The following is a 21,691-nucleotide window of genomic DNA, read 5'->3' as shown; positions in this document are numbered from 1 at the left end:
AATGGACAGGTAACAGTGATAAAAAACAATGGATGGTACCCATAATCATAAAACACTGGAAAATTGACACTAATTACAAAACCATGGAAACTAACCACTCGTATAATCATACCTCCACACAACAAACGCATGGTTACAACTCCGCAAAACACACGCATGGTAACAACTCCACACAACACATGAATAGTAACAACTCCACACAACACATGAATGGTAACAACTTCACACAACACATGCATGGTATCAACTCCACACAACACATGCATGGTAACAACTCCACACAACACATGAATGGTAACAACTTCACACAACACATGCATGGTATCAACTCCACACAACACATGCATGGTAACAACTCCACACAACACAAGCATGGTAACAACTCCACACAACACATGCATGGTATCAACTCCACACAACACACGCATGGTAACAACTTCACACAACACATGCATGGTATCAACTCCACACAACACATGAATAGTAACAACTCCACACAACACATGTATTTGAACAACTCAACACAACTCATGCATGGTATCAACTCCACACAACACATGCATGGTATCAACTCTACACAACACATGCATGGTATCAACTCCACACAACACATGCATATGCATGGTAACAACTCCACACAACACATGCATGGTAACAACTCCACACAGCACATGCATGGTATTACCTCCGCACAACACATGCATGGTATCAACTCCACACAACACACGCATGGTAGCAACTCCACATTACACACGCATGGTATCAACTCCACACAACACATGAATGGTAACAACTCCACACAACACATGCATGGTAACAACTCCACAAAACACATGCATGGTTACAACTCCACACACCACATGCATTGTAACAACTCCACACAACACATGCATGGTATCAACTCCACACAAAACATAAATAGTAACAACTCCACACAACACATGCGTTGTAACAACTCCACACAACACATGCATGGTATCAACTCCACACAACACACGCATGGTAACAACTTCACACAACACATGCATGGTATCAACTCCACACAAAACATAAATAGTAACAACTCCACACAACACATGCGTTGTAACAACTCCACACAACACATGTATTTTAACACCTCCACACAACTCATGCATGGTATCAACTCCACATTACACACGCATGATAACAACTCCACAAAACACATGCATGGTAACAACTCCACAAAACACATGCATGGTTACAACTCCACACACCACATGCATTGTAACAACTCCACACAACACATGCATGGTATCAACTCCACACAACACACGCATGGTAACAACTTCACACAACACATGCATGGTATCAACTCCACACAAAACATAAATAGTAACAACTCCACACAACACATGCGTTGTAACAACTCCACACAACACATGTATTTTAACACCTTCACACAACTCATGCATGGTATCAACTCCACATTACACACGCATGATAACAACTCCACAAAACACATGCATGGTAACAACTCCACAAAACACATGCATGGTAGCAACTCCACAGAACACACGCATGGTATCAACTCCACAAAACACTTGCATGGTTACAACTCCACACAACACATGCATATGCATGGTTACAACTCCACACAGCACATGCATGGTAACAACTTAAAAAAACACATGCATGGTAACAACTCCACACAACACACGCATGGTATTACCTCCGCACAACACATGCATGGTATCAACTCCACATTACACACGCATGGTATCAACTCCACACCACACATGAATAGTAACAACTCCACACAACACATACGTTGTAACAACTCCACACAACACATATATTTTAACAACTCCATACAACCCATGCATGGTATCAACTCCACACAACACATGAATGGTAACAACTCCACACAACACATGCATGATATCAACTCCACACAACACACGCATGGTAACAACTTCACACAACACACGCATGATAACAAATCCACAAAACACATGCATGGTAACAACTCCACAAAACACATGCATGGTAACAAGTCCACAGAACACACGCATGGTATCAACTCCACAAAACACTTGCATGGTTACAACTCCACACAACACATGCATGGTAACAACTCCACAAAACACATGCATGGTAACAACTCCACACAACATATGCATGGTATTACCTCCCCACAACACATTCATGGTATCAACTCCACACAACACATGCATGGTAACAACTCCACAAAACACATGCATGGTAACAACTCCACACAACATATGCTTGGTATTACCTCCCCACAACACATGCATTGTAACAACTCCACACAACATATGCATGGTATCAACTCCACACAACACACGCATGGTAACAACTCCACACAACACATGCATGGTATCAACTCCACACAACACATGCATGGTAACAACTCCACAAAACACATGCATGGTAACAACTCCACACAACATATGCATGGTATTACCTCCCCACAACACATTCATGGTATCAACTCCACACAACACATGCATGGTAACAACTCCACAAAACACATGCATGGTAACAACTCCACACAACATATGCATGGTATTACCTCCCCACAACACATGCATTGTAACAACTCCACACAACATATGCATGGTATCAACTCCACACAACACACGCATGGTAACAACTCCACACAACACACGCATGGTATTACCTCCGCACAACACATTCATGGTAACAAATCCACACAACACATGCATGGTAACAACTCCACACGACACATGCATGGTATCAACTTCACACAACACATGCATGGTATCAACTCCACACAACACATGCATGGTATAAACTCCACACAACACACGCATGGTATCAACTCCACATTACACACCCATGGTAACAACTCCACAAAACACATGCATGGTTACAACTCCACACAACACATGCATGGTATCAACTCCACACAACACATGCATGGTAACAACTCCACACAACACAAGCATGGTAACAACTCCACACAACACATGCATGGTATCAACTTCACTCAACACATGCATGGTATCAACTCCACACAACACATGCATGGTATAAACTCCACACAACACACGCATGGTATCAACTCCACATTACACACGCATGGTAACAACTCCACAAAACACATGCATGGTTACAACTCCACACAACACATGCATTGTAACAACTCCACACAACACATGCATGGTATGAACTCCACACAACACATGCATGGTAACAACTCCACACAACACATGCATGGTATCAACTCCTCACAACACATGCACGGTAACAACTCCACAAACCACATGCATGGTTACAACTCCACACAACACATGCATTGTAACAACTCCACACAACACATGCATGGTATCAACTCCAAACAACACACGCATGGTAACAACTCCACACAACACATGCATGGTATCAACTCCTCACTACACACGCAAGGTATCAACTCCACACAACACACGATTGGTATCAACTACACACGCATGATATCAACTCCACACAACACATTCATGGTAACAACTCCACAAACCACATGCATGGTTACAACTCCACACAACACATGCATTGTAACAACTCCACACAACACATACATGGTATCAACTCCAAACAACACACGCATGGTAACAACTCCACACAACACATGCATGGTATCAACTCCTCACTACACACGCAAGGTATCAACTCCACACAACACACGATTGGTATCAACTACACACGCATGATATCAACTCCACACAACACATTCATGGTAACAACTCCACAGAACACATGCATGGTATCAACTCCACACAACACACGCATGGTATCAACTCCACACAACACACGCATGGTGTTAACTCCACACAACACACGTATGGTATCAACTCCACACAACACATGCATGATATCAACTCCACACAACACACGCATGGTATCAACTGCAAAACACACGCATGGTATCAACTCCACACAACACATGCATGGTTTAAACTCCACACAACACACGCATGGTATCAACTCCACATTACACACGCATGGTATCAACTCCACACAACACATGAATGGTAACAACTCCACACAACACACGCATGGTAACAACTCCACAAAACACATGCATGGTTACAACTCCACACAACACACGCATGGTGTTAACTCCACACAACACACGTATGGTATCAACTCCACACAACACATGCATGATATCAACTCCACACAACACACGCATGGTATCAACTGCTAAACACACGCATGGTATCAACTCCATACAACACACGCATGGTATCAACTCCACACAACACACGTATGGTATCAACTCCACACAACACATGCATGGTAACAATTCCACAAAGCACATCAAATGAAAACAACTCCTCAAAACAGTCACGTGACAACAAGTCCTCAAACACTCACTGGGTAACGAGAAGGAATGATTATGAAATTGTACACTAACGATAGCACCGTGATTGAATCGTAAAGCAAGTCCGGGTATACCTGTGTTACCTGTATTTATCATTAGCTGTCCTCCGGCTGACCTTTAAGGTTTTATTGACAAATGTTTAATCAAATTAAGGAAATTTTCAATAAATTATTCTATGTAAAGAGGAAAGAAATAAGTGATTACACTTGGACCACACGCAGCCAGTTCTAGGAAAGGCTATTAAGGGTGTATAAGGGATGTAGGATCAGACAGTAAAACACGAGTACAGTTAATACAGTTAGTAAATAGGCTATTGTTTATCGAATATTCACACTTTCGTAAGTCGATCTTGACTGGTAAAATAAACCCGAGAAATCGATCCACATTCAGGGAAAACAGGAGTTTCCGAATAAAACTGATTTGGACATGTTAACCCTTCACATTGTGTGTTTAGGGAATTTGGAATGATTACTAGCCTGGGACACCCAGGGGTAAGGGGAAGGGGTGGGGGGTTCTCTGGGCCTAATTCTTTGTCTATGTTACAATAAATACAGATTTTAATATGTATGTGAAAGGAACAGGAATGATAGGGCATTATCACAAGACATCCAGGAAGAACTTTGTTATCCTATAGCGATTGGAACCGTAAACTAGGCACATGGAATGTAAGCATGAACAGTAGAGGATTGTTAATTCCGAAACAGTAATGATTAAGTCCAAAAAAGATTTTCAATTGTGCTCCTAGCAGAACATCAACCGTCTTAACACTTGTCACGAGCGAACCAAACCTGGAGGAAAGAGCTAGCTCCAGATATATATATATATCGTACAGATTTAACAATCAGACATATGGAACTGATAATAAAACCGATTAACTCTACTTTTCTAATTGCCATTTTGTACAAGACGACGGAACCATCAAATCATTACTACACTTGAAATACCTCGGAACGAGAATACCTTAAAGTGTTCTTAGCGACAAGTGCCTCTTACTGCCGGATCGGGACTGACTATTAGCAGATGAAAGGGCTCAGAGGGGACCCAGTCGAGGGTCCTTTTCAAGGGAGATAACTGGAAACTAGGCACTACGCCCTTGTTCTCCCGAATAGGCACCATGCGTGTCTCGGCAATAAAAAGCAACAACATTTAAGTTATATAAGAGATAGCCCTTTTCGATTCCAGGTTTAATTTAGCGTTATTTGACGCAATTTTGAAATAGTTTGTAGATTAGTTAGGTTGATAGAACTAGATGTACCCAGTATGTGATCGCCCTAATGGCTAGGCGAGATTGATTTTTGAGAAGCAGAGGGTATTAACTTGGTCCGCTATCGGGTTTTTGTCGATTTAGCAGTTCTGTTTGTACGAGAATAGGAAGATTACACTTATACCCACTATACGTATTTCAGGGTATAAATATACATGTAGAAGTTTGTATTACAGTATCACGCCGCGCTGCTTATGTTCGAGAACTTAACGGAGTCGAAAGGGATTTTTGTATTTGTTAAATTGTTCTTCTAAACCTAGATAAAATAACTAAAACCATGAGATTTATCCGAAAGGAATATCGAGTTTGTCCTTACACATTTTAATAGCATCATGGTTCTATCCGAAACATATTGAATGATACCACTTATCCAGGGTCTTTACATACAAGGCAATAATACTGTCACGTATAATTAACGAGGCATTAGAATATTGCATTTCATTCTCATCTTATAATTAATGAGATTGATACTGTTTAATGTCAATAACAGGATATACCAATCTTTAAAGTATGACATTTCTGTAGAGTAAAGTATGACATCTCTGTAGAGTAAAGTATGACATCTCTGTAGAGTAAAGTATGACATCTCTGTAGAGTAAAGTATGACACATGTGTAGAGTGAAGTATGACATCTGTGTAGAGTATGACAATTCTGTAAAGTATGACATGTCTGTAGAGTAAAGTATGACATCTGTGTAGAGTAAAGTATGGCATCTCTGTTGTGTAGAGTATGACATGTCTGTAGAGTAAAGTATGACATGTCTATAGAGTAAAGTATGGCATCTCTGTTGTGTAGAGTATGACATGTCTGTAGAGTAAAGTATGACATCTGTGTAGAGTAAAGTATGGCATTTCTGTAGAGTAAAGTATGGCATCTCTGTTGTGTAGGGTATGACATTTCGGTAGAGTAAAGTATGACATCTGTGTAGAGTAAAGCATGACATTTCTGTAGAGTAAAGCATTACATCTCTGTAGTAAAAGCTTTAAAATGATATTTCTATGTAGTAAAGGCATTAAAATGATATTTCTATGTAGTTAAGGCTTGATAATGATTTTCTGTACCACTAAAGGATCAATTTCAATTACAATATATTTACGTTCATAACACTCCCATCATAATTTCTTTATTTTTATATATTTCACACATGTGAACATCTGTTCCGGAAGGATAAGCGTCTTATTCATCGACTATATAAGTAAAATAATTCAGTTACTCAATGGAGAACCAGGTTAACAGTAACGTCTACTTAATACTGCTTTTAACGAATGCTCGGAAAATTACGTAAAAAACAGAATCTTACATTCCTTTACATTTCCTATGAGATCTAGGTCTCTGGTCAGATGCGTTACATTTTACGTAGCCGTGTGTTTGGTAAGATTCGTTTATTCAATATCACATGAATGGGGTTTTAATAATAGTTCAATGCACATGATAGTAGTGATGCTATTTCTATGGTATGTGATGGTACAAGTGATATTTTTATTGGATATGATAGTCATACTGGTATTTCTATGGGATAGGATAACTGTAATAATATTTCTATGTAGTAAAGACTTTGGAATGATATTTCTATTTGATTAAAGGCTTGAAAGTGATATTTCTATGCAGTAAAGACATTAAAATGATATTTCTATGCAGTAAAGGCGTTAAAATGATATTTCTATTTGATTAAAGGCTTGAAAATTATATTTCTATGCAGTAAAGACATTAAAGTGATATTTCTATGCATTAAAGACATTAAAATGATATTTCTATGCAGTAAAGTTATGAAATTGATATTTCTATGGGGAAAAGCATTAAAGTGATATTTCTATGTAGTAAAGGCATGAAAATGATATTTCTATGTAGTAAAGGCTTTAAAGTGATATTTCTATTCAGTAAAGACATTAAAATGATATTTCTATGTAGTAAAGGCATTAAAATGATATTTCTATGTAGTAAAGGCATGAAAGTGATATTTCTATGTAGTAAAGGCATGAAAATGATACTTCCATGCAGTAAAGGCTTTAAAGTGATATTTCTATGCAGTAAAGGCATTAAAATGATATTTCTATGCAGTAAAGTTATGAAATTGTTATTTCTATGGAGTAAAGGCTTTAAAATGATATCTTCTATGTAGTTAAGGTATTAAGATGATACTTCTATGCAGTAACGGCTTTAAAGTGATATTTCTATTTAGTAAAGGTAGTACAATGATATTTCTATGCAGTAAAGGCATTGAAATGTTATTTCTATGGTGGTAAGACAGTAATATGATATTTCTTTCGAGTAAATGAGTTTTAGTGATATGTCTATTTAGTGAAGGTGCCGTTAAAGTAGTGATATTTCTACGGAGTATATAATCTAGTCATTTTACTGTAAAAATAGGCCTTACATGAAACTAATTGAAACAGATTTTTGAAAATTTATCATTATTTTTCTAATTAGTGGCTGGTAGCATTATAACCAGGAAAAGTCACCTAGAAACCCCAGGAAGACTAAGAAAACAAATAAAGTCATATAATTATATCTATTAACTTTTGAACTATAGCATCTTCCCCTTTTGAATTAAATTAACAGCACTGGAACACGCTAAAACACAAAACAGATTTACCAAAATATTCCGCTAGAGGCATTGCATGGAAAAGGCATTGGACTAAGGAAATGGCAGGAAAGCCATTTTTAACTTGATTATTGGATTTTGGCTTTCCTGTTAGATTTAGAAAATACCGTTACTTAATTTCAGTAATAGTACGGGTTTCTCATCCTGAAATATTTTATTCAATATTCATAATTTCCCAATGGCACATTCGTAACACCCCTGCCCCTCTAAAAAACAGAAAACCCATACAAATGGCCTGTTGTACTTAGGTGTCATTCTTCGTTGAAATTGAACATATTTCAATAACTTGTGATTTAAAAAAGAGAGAGAAAGAGCGAGTACTTAAAGACATATTTAACTGTGTATGCTCACCAAACTTCATTCCATGCAATTTTGCCTCAATACTGAGAAAATTCGAACAACGAAAATTTTTCCACAAAGCCTTTGTCCTATGGACAAGTGATTTTGCTTGTGAAACTTCCATAAAATGGATGTTTTCATTAAATGAATCTGAAATTAAACATTCAAATATCTTTTTAATTTGAATGAAAATTGCATAGGTCCTAATCCTGGAAATATTGAGGGAAAGGAAAGAATGCATTCAACCTTGACTTCCATTTAATCGAGAGGATCATGTTATGGTGATTGTTAGAAGATTTAGCAAACTCATAAAAACACAGAAGACACATTGATATCATTGTTATTCAATATCACGGACTTATAAAATTTGTCTTAGGTGAGGATTTAATTAACTTGACTTCAAACATTATTTCCAGATACCTTTACAAAGATAGCATTTCTGTCAAGAGCATCTTACATAGATATTAAGTTAAGGATTTTTTCAGCATTGGCTGAAGACGTTATCAATATAATTAATTCATAATTTGAGATATATCGCCCAATTTCAAATAAAAAACAGCTCAAATTCAACCTCAAAGATTCATTAGTTAATGAAACCGAAAGGAAGATATCTTATTCAAAAGACTAAAATATACCGTATCTTAATCTAATTATACTTAACTCTAATTGATATGGATTAATTTAATGTTCCTTCTTACAAATAAAATAAAAAAACAATATTAGAGGATTTCATGGTTTAAAAAAACATTAAAACCTCTAATATTGACTTTAATCATGGCAATAATCATGGTGTGATATTTTGTCAGTGATGGTTCCTGTTGAAAATTTTGACTCATCTGTATTTTAAATTGGTCGAATTTTGAATACCGTTCATTTCTCATATACAGCTTTTTAAAAAATGAGCTAGATATACCATCACAAGGATGGTTCAGTGAGCAATTTTCCTTACTTTCCTGATCACATTTTGGTTAAAAATCCTCAGGATTGACTTTTTTGGCACGCTTTTCTTGTCGACTTATCTCAATGAAAAAAAGAATATATTCTGTTATTATTTGTTTGAGGTAAAACAATAAATCTACCAGAATGATATGAGTTAACATTTATTAGCGTCTCTACGTCGTACGGTAACTGTTCTGTAGAAGCATTTGTTAATATGACTAAATCACACGTACACATATATATGGATTAAACCTCTACAGATAATGTATTATCTCCCTAACGACTTTGCAGTATCTATATATTGTCGCCTGTGGTCTTCTTTTCAATAGGAAACACATGTTACAACTGTGGAGGTCCATTATCTGTTCATTTTGTGAGAGAAAATCATGTTTTTGAGATACCATCTGGAATTGCGTAATGTATCCGATACAGACCCTACAATGTAATGTTTCATTAAAACTTATGTGGTCGATCAGACTGACTACAGGTGACATTAAGCTCCTACAGAGGAAGTGCTGGGATGTGAACATGATCTACTACATTGCATTATCTCACCAGGTATACTATAAGATCGGTAATATGTTTCCAGGAACAACAACACAGACAGTAAATGTAGTAACAGAAATTTGATCCGAATCACCAGGACATATTAAAAATGTCCTGGAATAACAGCACATATTTAACACACAGTAATACAATGTTGACATCTATATATAACACACACTAATACAATGTTGACATCTATATATAACACACAGTAATAAAATGTTGACATCTATCTGTAACACAAAGTAATACAATGTTGACATCTACATGTAACACACAGTAATAAAATATTGACATCTATCTGTAACACAGTAATACAATGTTGACATCTATCTGTAACACAAAGTAATACAATCTTAACATCTACATGTAACACACAGTAATACAATGTTGACATCTATCTGTAACACAGTAATACAATGTTGACATCTATCTGTAACACAAAGTAATACAATGTTGACATCTACATATAACACACAGTAAATAAATGTTGATATCTATCTGTAACACAGTAATACAATGTTGACATCTATCTGTAACACAGTAATACAATGTTGACATCTATCTGTAACACAGTAATACAATGTTGACATCTGTCTGTAACACACAGTAATACAATGTTGACATTTATCTGTAACACACAGTAATACAATGTTGACATCTATCTGTAACACACAGTAATGCAATGTTGACATCTATCTGTAACACATAGTAATACAATGTTGACAACTATCTGTAACACACAGTAATACAATGTTGACATCTATCTGTAACACAAAATAATACAATGTTGACATCTATCTGTAACACAGTAATACAATGTTGACATCTGTCTGTAACACACAGTAATACAATGTTGACATCTATCTGTAACACACAGTAATGCAATGTTAGATAACTATTTACAACACAAAAGTCCAAAAACACATAAAGTATATAATTTCTTGTAGGACAAGGTTAACAAAAAACATGAACATATCTAAGACAATGACAAGAAGTTTAGTAAAAATAAAGTACATGTTAAGAGGCCGTAGTTCATTGTCAGACGGAACGTTATTAGAGGAATTATTTTCGGTTCTCTAGCTCTCAATAAATTTATGTATATATTGTACTTCTACCTGAACACTAGTAATCGAAATCATATTCATAACTATGATGTTTTAGTTGAACATCCATTATTTAATTACGTTTTCGCTCTATTCGACGTCCTTTTGGTGAGCTCGTGGTAAATGAGTGCTTGGTTTGTTTTGATGGGTATATTAATGGTGGACTGAGACTATATTATCCCTGATCGCTATATTGCCGATAATTTATAATATTTTTTTCTAAATGTAACTTTGTGACTCGCTGTGGAGGATACCAGCGCGCTAATACTGTCTTGTTTCCTTGGATACAACCAAGCAAAGGTAGAAAATATTACAACACCTACTACATAAGTATAATTGAAAAACAGGTGTTTGAAAGGCTTACTGGAAAGTATATGTTGGTTATAGAGGGAAATAATTCAGGACATTTCAGGTTCAGCAACTTAGTCTGAACGAATCATATTCAAGGTGTACTGAGTCAACAGAGGGAAATAATTGAGGACGGTCACTGCGAGGCTCACATCAGCGACATTTCAGGCCCAGCAACTTAGTCTGAACGAATCATATTCAAGGTGTACTGAGTCAACAGAGGGAAATAATTGAGGACGGTCACTGCGAGGCTCACATCAGCGACATTTCAGGCCCAGCAACTTAGTCTGAACGAATCATATTCAAGGTGTACTGAGTCAACAGAGGGAAATAATTGAGGACGGTCACTGCGAGGCTCACATCAGCGACATTTCAGGCCCAACAACATAGTCTGAACGAATCATAATCAAGGTGTACTGAGTCAACAGAGGGAAATAATTGAGGACGGTCACTGCGAGGCTCACATCAGCGACATTTCAGGCCCAGCAACTTAGTCTGAACGAATCATATTCAAGGTGTACTGAGTCAACAGAGGGAAATAATTGAGGACGGTCACTGCGAGGCTCACATCAGCGACATTTCAGGCCCAGCAACATAGTCTGAACGAATCATAATCAAGGTGTACTGAGTCAACAGAGGGAAATAATTGAGGACGGTCACTGCGAGGCTCACATCAGCGACATTTCAGGCCCAGCAACATAGTCTGAACGAATCATATTCAAGGTGTACTGATGTTAAACACGAATAAGACAAAGCCTTCAGATATATCAGGTTAATTATGTCTTCATCGTTTTCTGTACCATAGTCTCTAAATGCTGTCTACAAAGACTTTAACCCAAACGTTTACCTTGGTACGAACAACTGTCCAAATGTCCAGAGTTCTTTTGGTACAAACCACTGTACCCATCAAAAGTCTAGGGTTCGACCAAGCAGAAGTCGGTCGTTTAAACAATCACATTTATTCCATTCCAATACAAGGAATAAATACATTTATTTAATGATTTCCTCGTGAATTTATAGTCAATTAATGATGGGCTGTTATTTCCAACATCCGGTGGTATGGGAAATTTCTCGCGAAGTCTGGATATAAATTCGCTGATTTGTTTATCTCTCAAATGTCATGTAAGAGTAGTTTTCTTTTCACCTAAAACGAGACTCACAGCAATTTTCTTCTTAACTTTCGCGGAAAACATATATTTTCTTGTTTTGTCAATCTCCGAACCGACGTAAATGTCATTCTCGTGTAAATTGTACTAAACATAAGATTCGTAATAAATGTCGTTTGTAAGAAACCTTGTCTGACTCAGCGTTTACACTGGGGAAGGCTGTAGGTTGGGTAATGGGACAGGTTTACTGCAGCACGTGTCTATCAGATATCGTGAATGGGTGGTAGTGCGGTAACCATCCTGCCAGCCAACACCAACTTTATTCATTATCATATTCTGTCATTAAAACGGCAATCTTAACATTCTTCAGAAGTTTGGTATGCATGAGGTCAACAGAGAAACCAATTTGCCAAAACTGATACATGATGATGTTTCCGACTCAAAACAATGTCTTGTGATTGTAAGTTACAACGAGCGATCACCATTAACTGGAAACAGCAGTCGATGGAAGAGAGAACAACGATACGACAGGCACATATTCCTCCGTCATTTAATAATCTGAACCTGAGATTGCCTTGTTAATATAGAAAAGTACTCGGTCTTCATATCAAAGTCATGTTTGATTTTACAACTTCGCATAAACAAGTCTTCAGTAATTTTTCCTAATTGAACCAGGAAAAGAGGGTGACACGGTAAAACCCTTATACTGTTTTGGTGACACGGTAAAACCCCTATACTGTTTTTGAGACACAGTAAAACCCCTATACTGTTTTTGAGACACAGTAAAACCCCTATACTGTTTTTGAGACACAGTAAAACCCCTATACTGTTTTGGTGACACGGTAAAACCCCTATACTGTTTTGGTGACACAGTAATAACCTATACTGTTTTTGAGACACAGTAAAACCCCTATACTGTTTTGGTGACACAGAAAAACCCCTATACTGTTTTTGAGACACAGTAAAACCACTGTACTGTTTTGGTGACACAGTAATAACCTATACTGTTTTTGAGACACAGTAAAACCCCTATACTGTTTTTAAGACACAGTTATCCCCTATACTGTTTTTGAGACACAGTAAAACCCCTATACTGTTTTGGTGACAGAGTAAAAACCCTATACTGTTTTTGAAACACGGTAAAACTCCTATACTGTTTTTGAGACACAGTAAAACCCCTATACTGTTTTGGTGACACAGTAAAACCCCTATACTGTTTTTGAGACACAGTAAAACCCCTATAGTGTTTTGGTGACACAGTAAAACCCCTATACTGTTTTTGAGACACAGTAAAACCCCTATACTGTTTTTGAGACACAGTAAAACCCCTATACTGTTTTTGAGACACAGTAAAACCCCTATACTGTTTTGGTGACACAGTAAAACCCCTATACTGTTTTTGAGACACAGTAAAACCCCTATACTGTTTTGGTGACACAGTAAAACCCCTATACTGTTTTTGAGACACAGTAAAACCCCTATACTGTTTTGGTGACACGGTAAAACCCCTTTACTGTTTTGAGACGCGATAAAACCCCTATACTGTTTTTGAGACACAGTAAAACCCCTATACTGTTTTGAGACGCGATAAAACCCCTATACTGTTTTTGAGACACAGTAAAACCCCTATACTGTTTTGAGACGCGATAAAACCCCTATACTGTTTTTGAGACACAGTAAAACCCCTATACTGTTTTTGAGACACAGTAAAACCCCTATACTGCTTTTGAGACACTGTAATCCCCTATACTGTTTTTGAGACGCAGTAAAACCCCTATACCATTTTTGAGACACAGTAATCCCCTATAATGTTTTTGAGACACAGTAATCCCCTATAATGTTTTTGAGACACAGTAATCCCCTATACTGTTTTTGAAACACGGTAAAACTCCTATACTGTTTTTGAGACACAGTAAAACCCCTATACTGTTTTGATGACACGGTAAAACCCCTATACTGTTTTGGTGACACGGTTAAACTCCTATACTGTTTTGGTGGCACGGTAAAACCCCTATACTGGTTTGGTGACACGGTGAAACCTCCATACTGTTTTTGAGACACAGTAATCCCCTATACTGTTTTGGTGACACAGTAAAACCACGACACTGTATCTGATGATACCAGCTATTAGCGCTCGGCTTTGTGACGTATTAAAGTACATCATACCTCAGAATTACAAAGATACCCAGTAAAGAATAGTTTGATCTCAGGACCAATCGTCTCACGCCAAACATGACAGAAATTTCTAACCAATATCAAAGATTGTATTAAGGTAATCGTTCGAACTGATGACTTTGGTTTGGATGAGATATGATAATATATATTCCGATAAGTTCATGTTGACTTTGTGTACTCACAGGGAGCACACGTTTTTTATTGACAATGAAGTCTGATATTGTCTGTGTGTAACCATAGGAAACACACGTTTTATATTGACAATGAGGTCTGATATTGTCTGTGTGTAACCATAGGAAACACACATTTTATATTGACAATGAGGTCTGATATTGTCTGTGTGTAACCATAGGAAACACACATTTTTGTTGACAAAGATTTCTGATATTGTCTTTGTGTAACCATAGGAAACACACATTTTATATTGACAATGAGGTCTGATATTGTCTGTGTGTAACCATTGGAAACACATGTTTTTTATTGACAATGAGGTCTAATATTGTCTTTGTGTAACCATAGGAAACACACATTTTATATTGACAATGAGGTCTGATATTGTCTGTGTGTAACCATTGGAAACACATGTTTTTTATTGACAATGAGGTCTAATATTGTCTTTGTGTAACCATAGGAAACACACGTTTTATATTGACAATGAAGTCTGATATTGTCTTTGTGTAACCATAGGAAACACATTTTTGTTGACAAAGATTTCTGATATTGACTTCGTGTTTTGGTGAGGATTCTACTGTCAATAAGCAGAAATATTTTAGAAACATAACTTCAGGTTCTCAACAACACAACTGTTGATACGCTATCTGTACTTGGATAAGCACTGAGTAACGAGCTAAGGATAAAGAGACTGATTGTTTTTAGAACTGGTGTCCCGATCACTTCCCTGAGTATCGTGTATCAACGTCAGGTGATAATGCTGTCTGTCTATAATAGCTATTGTGATGAAGTCCTACAGTTGCTATCTATCTCGGTCAGAGCAGATTACAAACAAGTTGTATTGCACCTCGTTGACACGTTCTTCACTGGTACATTGTATATGTAGCTAATAACCGGTTCTTTACATAGATTTATCACTAACTCATATTAAAACAATATCCAGGAATCCGTAGTGATGTTGGCTTAGCCATTCAAAACGGTTCTTCATTTCACCATTTTATAGATTAGAATGAAAATAAAACTCTATCTATGTTAAAATTTAGTGTCCAGCCAATCCTTTGCATACCTGAGACAAAAATTTAAAAAAATAAGAATACGGGTAAAATCAGTTTTATTTTTACGAATATTTTTTAATATCTGTCTACGCCATGAAACGATATGTATAACGTATGTAGACCATGTAATTTATCAACAGTTGATTAGCTCGTGCATCGGTTCATCTCCGTACTAACGACCCTCTATACTGATCACGAGGACATAGTTATAAAAATAGCGTTCTCACAGGAAGGACAACCATATCAGCAAATTGGATGAACAATAACTCCGCTATAAAGAAGTCTTTGGGCGATAAAACCGTTTTTCCATAAAAACGTGGTCGTTAATTTCGTCAGTTTGTTTTTATTTGATGGAAATGTAAAATATTGCATGAATAAATATTATTGCGCGATATTTACTGCATCAATAATATTCACGCAGAAACAATAATTTATATATAGAAACAGAAAGTAGATGACTGACAGCTTTATATTCGTTGCAGGTTATCTTTATATGACCATAACACTGTAAATAACCGCTACCTCGATTAATCAATCAGGAACCCTATACAAGAAAATGACCAAAGATTCTCCGGGAATTCAAGCAGAATGGAAAACGAGGAAATTGTCTTATCAGTCCCCAGCTATACCAGGAAACTGTATGCTACAGTGCACAGATATCAGCCGTTTACAGCGCCTGTCGCCTTAGTCATATATCAAGTCGTCTTGTAGGAAATGGTCGAGATTATTTCTGTTTTCTTTTAATCGATAACAGTACCAATACAGGCATGATAGAGAGCAGAACGGTACACATGTTTTTGGCTATACTCTGAGGTATTCTGAAGTTTATGTTGGGGAAAAGGGTGACACGAGAACAGATAGACAATTCCATCAGAACCTTCAGAAATGTTGAATACAATGTACAGAGCAACTGAGATGTACACAGAATGGTAGTAAGAGGACAAAGCCCTGAGCAACAAATCCAAAAAACAGAGTAATGTACATGTGAAATATACACATGTACCCGACCTTGTTCTAAGATTATCAGAGTATTACGTTATTGAATTATGGAGCTAGTGTACCTCCCTATCTGGATTTTGAAAATGACAGGTATATCATTGTACCTGCAGATAAGGCGTGCAATAACTTGATGCTCGTCTGCAAACATAATTACATTTCCTGTATACAAAATGAACTTGGCTTGCTTGATAACGAAGGAAACCCCACCTATACAGTATTACAATTATTCAGATTGCCTATTAATGAGAAGGATACGGACTTTCCTCGTTTATACTGGATCCCTATAACAAGAATCCATATAACAACGTTTTATAGCTGGCTCGTCTAAATGTTCATCCAAGCCTTTGTCTAAAATGCTAACCACTATTCTAAGTACTATCAAATTTGGGTTACAGTCTTATTGTGTTTACTCAAGAAGTGGAATCAATTGTTTGTGGAGATCTTGATGACCAAAGAGCTTTTGACTAATCTTCAACACCCTCTTCTAAAAACATTCTTCTATAAGAACATTCTATTTTTCAACCCTGTACACCACCATATCCCATTCTTAACTGAAGGAACGCCTTCGTTCTGTTGTGATGAGAGCTTTCTTCTCCAAGGAAGGTAAACGGCGGTACAAATATATGATTGTGAACTATACTGAAGCGTATTTTTGTCAAATTTACGTCCAACTCAAAGAAGAAATATACAGAGGACCAAATCGTAAAAATCATCGAGTTTTTGGTTGACAACATCTTCGTGGATTTTGGTGGTAAGATCTTCCAACAGACTATTGGCATATATATGGGAACCAACTGCGCCCCTCTGTTGGCTGACTTCTTTTTGTTTCATGCGAAGTTGAATTTATTGAAGAGCTTATCAAAACAAGTCACAAAGACTTTGCAAAATCGTTTTATTTCACTATCAAATATATTAATGACGTTTTGTCTTTAAATAACAAGAAATTCCTTGACTACGTCCATCGTATAAACCAATCAGAACTGGAAATCAAGGACACGACAAACTCTTCTACATCAGCTGCAAAATTCTTCTTACAACGAAAACAACATAGCTTTCCATCAAGTAGTATGACAAACGTGATGATTTCAATTTCCATATTGCGAATTTTCCTTTTCTGGATAGCAATATCCCTTCATCTCCAACCTATGGAATTTACATGTCAAAGTTGATTTGATATTCAAGGCCTGTTCCCATTATCACGATTTTCGTGCAAGATGTCGTGAACTGACTGACAAATTCGTAACAAAAGGGTTCAAAAGATGCAGGTTGATGAAAATTATTGGGAAGTTTAATGGTCGCCATAGTGATCTCTATATTCTATTTCTTTGTGCGAAATGAATATGGACGTATTTGATGCTCGTTACTTTGCCGTTGTTGTATACCTTGTTCTCATCACTTAACGTGACATGGATTGACCAAGGTTTACATGGCGGGTGTCGTTAAAGCAGAAGGCGCTTACTCTTCTTGAACACATTATCTTATTCTAGTAGAATTTGAGTTTGAATTATGACAATGTTGCCATGTTGGTATTGTCTTTCTTTTTTCACTTTTTCTTTAGTCACTTTGGATTGTTAAGTCCTCAGCAACACTGACAAATCACCGGTATCTTGTAGATCGGTTCATCGTTTGGCTCCGCTGTATCATTTGATCTACTCTGTCCAACTCTAAAGTTTAGTCAAGTATACTATTCACTTGTGTGTATTTTGTTGAATCTGTTGTTATTAACCGGAAATAAGATATATTGTAATACGGATGAATGGTCAACTAGAACTTCTTTTCCGAACGAGGAAATCTATTATCATTGTTTACCCTGTCAGCCTTGTTGATTTTCCAAGCAGGTAATTAAAAAAACAAATAATTAGATCCCTTGCTTGTAGATTAATCACGCACTTTCCATTTAATTATGGCCATCTGGGTCAATATATAGATTTGCATTTTATATATTTTAGGATGCGAGATACAACTATACTCCACCTCAGCTCTGATAACTGTAGTCTGTCACTGGATCTATAAACGTCTCGAAATTCCCGAACCAATTAATATAGGGAGACACTCGTTATCATGGAACGTTCATGGAAGCTCTGATGGCTTAACATATTGGATAATATGTACATCGCATATAATCAGAACAAGACTGTGCAGAAAACAGCAGCGTTCTTAAATCATCTAAATTCACTGTTGTAGCGTTGGAATAGAATAACTATATAAAAAGACGGGTTCTGTTAAAATAATATTTTAACAGAACCGTCATATTATGATTATTTTAATAGAATCATCTTGTTGGCAAACTGGCCAAGAGAATTGCGACCGTCCTTACGATTAGACTTAAATTGTTTAGACTATGTCACGTCATTAGCCTTTAAGGTAACTTCCAAGCTGACATCGGAAAGTTTTAGAAACAATTGTACAAGTCGAATTTAATGTATATAATACTAGACCTCTGCGAATGCTGATTGTAGTTGATTGAATATGTAAGTATTTGTCTTGAAACCTACCTATGCTGATAAACAGTATCAAACCTTTGTCACGAGGTCAATGAGTTTGTTTCGCACGGGAAAGAGCTGTTTTCTATTGTGAACCATTTTTGCGTTTCCAGGTTATAAAATCTGGATGCAGTCGCTGCTTCCACAAGCAGTGTTTCCCCAGAGGAAACACGAGAGCAGGATGGGATGTCACAAATACATTCATTTTGTTCATCGCGTCATAAATTGTTCATGTTTTCCCTGTAGTTGTGTGTTCTTTTGCTGTGGCATATCGAGCGGAACTAATGAAAATGAAAGAGCGCCGTTCCCAAGTTCGCTCCGCACAGTTGCCCGTCAAGATACCTCTTCAACTGTTAAGGGTAAAAAAAATTTCATCAGATCACAATATTGATGTGAATCTAGGTCCATTTGGTTCCCGGTTTTATTAGTAAAAGTGAAAAGAAAGAAAACTTAAACAGTTTTTAAAATTTCTGAAGTTGTTTAAAGAAACGAAAACGGATAAACAGGATGATTCTAGAATACATTTGTTAAAAAAAAAAAAAAAAAAAAAACAGCCAGCTAATTATCATTGCTTTCGTTGTATTCTTCATAATTCGCTCTCATAAAGAACCATCCGATCAGTCATCGATTGTAAAACGCTCTCGTATGGTTCTTAAAGTCTTAGTTTGTAGACAGAATTTCGGCTCAGCAGATTATGAGATGGTACATCATCTTTTGTTTAGTAATTTCAAGGTCTGTAACAACACAGCAATCTATTAGTTTGTGAGTTAATAGAGATTTTTTTAATGTATCTATCAAATCTGTATAACCTAACGCCTTTTTGATTGGTAGATTTACCTTGCAAACTGGTGCCTTTTCATGTGGTAGGTTTATTAGAACCGTTAAACCTATACACTGTTTGTTAGTAGGTTTACCTATCTGTCTGTGATGTTTGTAATCGATATCAGTATTTTGAATAGGTTAGCAGACTTACTTACAACACGTTTACATAGGATAAATCACTTGAGTTTGATCACTTATTTCAATAATCAGCTTATTCAGAAATGGTAAAAAAAAGTAAAAAAATCGTCTCTACTTTCATGTTTTGTATGAAATCATTCTTTGCTGAAGTGTGCATTATTTGGAATTTGAAGCTAATCCAGCCGTTTTATCATGCGCGCACGAAGGGCAGAGATTTATCCAGACACCGCGGAAATGATATTTGTACTAATAGAATTACATGTTATTATTTTATCTCCAGCCTTTGATCACTCACACATTAACTATTTTGAATTAATATGACTAAATCTTTAAAAAAGACCTTTGATGATTCTAGAAATTTGCTAGGAGACAAACAAAGCAGGTTTCCGAAAGCTAGATTCTATTACACAGACGCACTTGTCCGTCGCACTGTTCTCATTCTTTCGATAAAATCCATTTTTATCTGGAATTGGGAATTGTTATCTTATGAAAAAATGTACTCAGTTCATGCTTTGTGTAATTTGTCACTTGGGAAACGTTGGACCGCTTTCCTCAGTAGGGCGGGCGCATTGTATATCAGACATATTTAGTTTCCCGAGCTGCAGGATGTAGAGTTCCTTTGAAGTTATATTTGAAACTATTGATGTTGTACTGATCATTATTTAGACTCTACGATTCAACACCGGTCGGTGAGACCTAATATTGCACTAACAGAGAATAGTATCAAACATTTTTATCAAATTGAGCTGTTAACACAGTATTGTTCTACCAACTTGAAACATAAAATTAAAAACGCAACGATTTTTGTTTCCGGCTAAAAACGTTAATGCAAATATTGCGTGTAAAACTGTGGTATAAATCAATTTCTCGGATTGTTCGCTTCTTAACAAATACTTCGTTATCGAGTTATGGATTAGCTGTATTGAAAATGTGGTTATTCCATTTTCACAAAACTGTAAAACATTAACATCAATTCACCCAAAGTAGAAAAACAAAACTTATAAGCCGTACGTATAATTTCTCCAATCATTATTTGTTTTATTTGTAGGCGGAATGATCTTAACAACAGATGGCGCGTTACTTTAAACGTCAGACAACGAATCGAACGAGTAATGATAAAAACAGTCCTATGGCGAAAATACGTCAGTTTGTTCCGACAATATTTCATTACAGAGCAGCCCTTAAAATCACAAATTCGCAAAACTAATGTAGAAAACAATTAACAATA

The 21,691-nt window shown here is 36.6% G+C and overlaps 1 protein-coding gene across 1 annotated transcript in view; it reads left to right on the top strand.

Annotated features, from left to right (window-relative positions):
- Nucleotides 1–395: 395 nt before the first annotated feature.
- The window catches only part of LOC132545754 (probable cyclin-dependent serine/threonine-protein kinase DDB_G0292550), a 29,194-nt gene continuing 7,898 nt past the window's right edge, over nt 396–21,691 (top strand). Inside the window, exon 1 of the mRNA XM_060209443.1 lies at nt 396–2,898. Within this exon, the coding sequence (XP_060065426.1) occupies nt 396–2,898 (2,503 nt within the window). The remainder of the gene's footprint in view (nt 2,899–21,691) is intronic.

Source organism: Ylistrum balloti, unplaced genomic scaffold (assembly GCF_031769215.1).
Source record: "Ylistrum balloti isolate Yb309-2 unplaced genomic scaffold, AGI_CSIRO_Ybal_v1 Utg369856, whole genome shotgun sequence".
Taxonomy (NCBI): Eukaryota; Metazoa; Mollusca; class Bivalvia; order Pectinida; family Pectinidae; genus Ylistrum; species Ylistrum balloti.
Note: the sequence above shows the minus strand (reverse complement) of the source record. Positions and strands in the feature narration are given on the sequence as shown.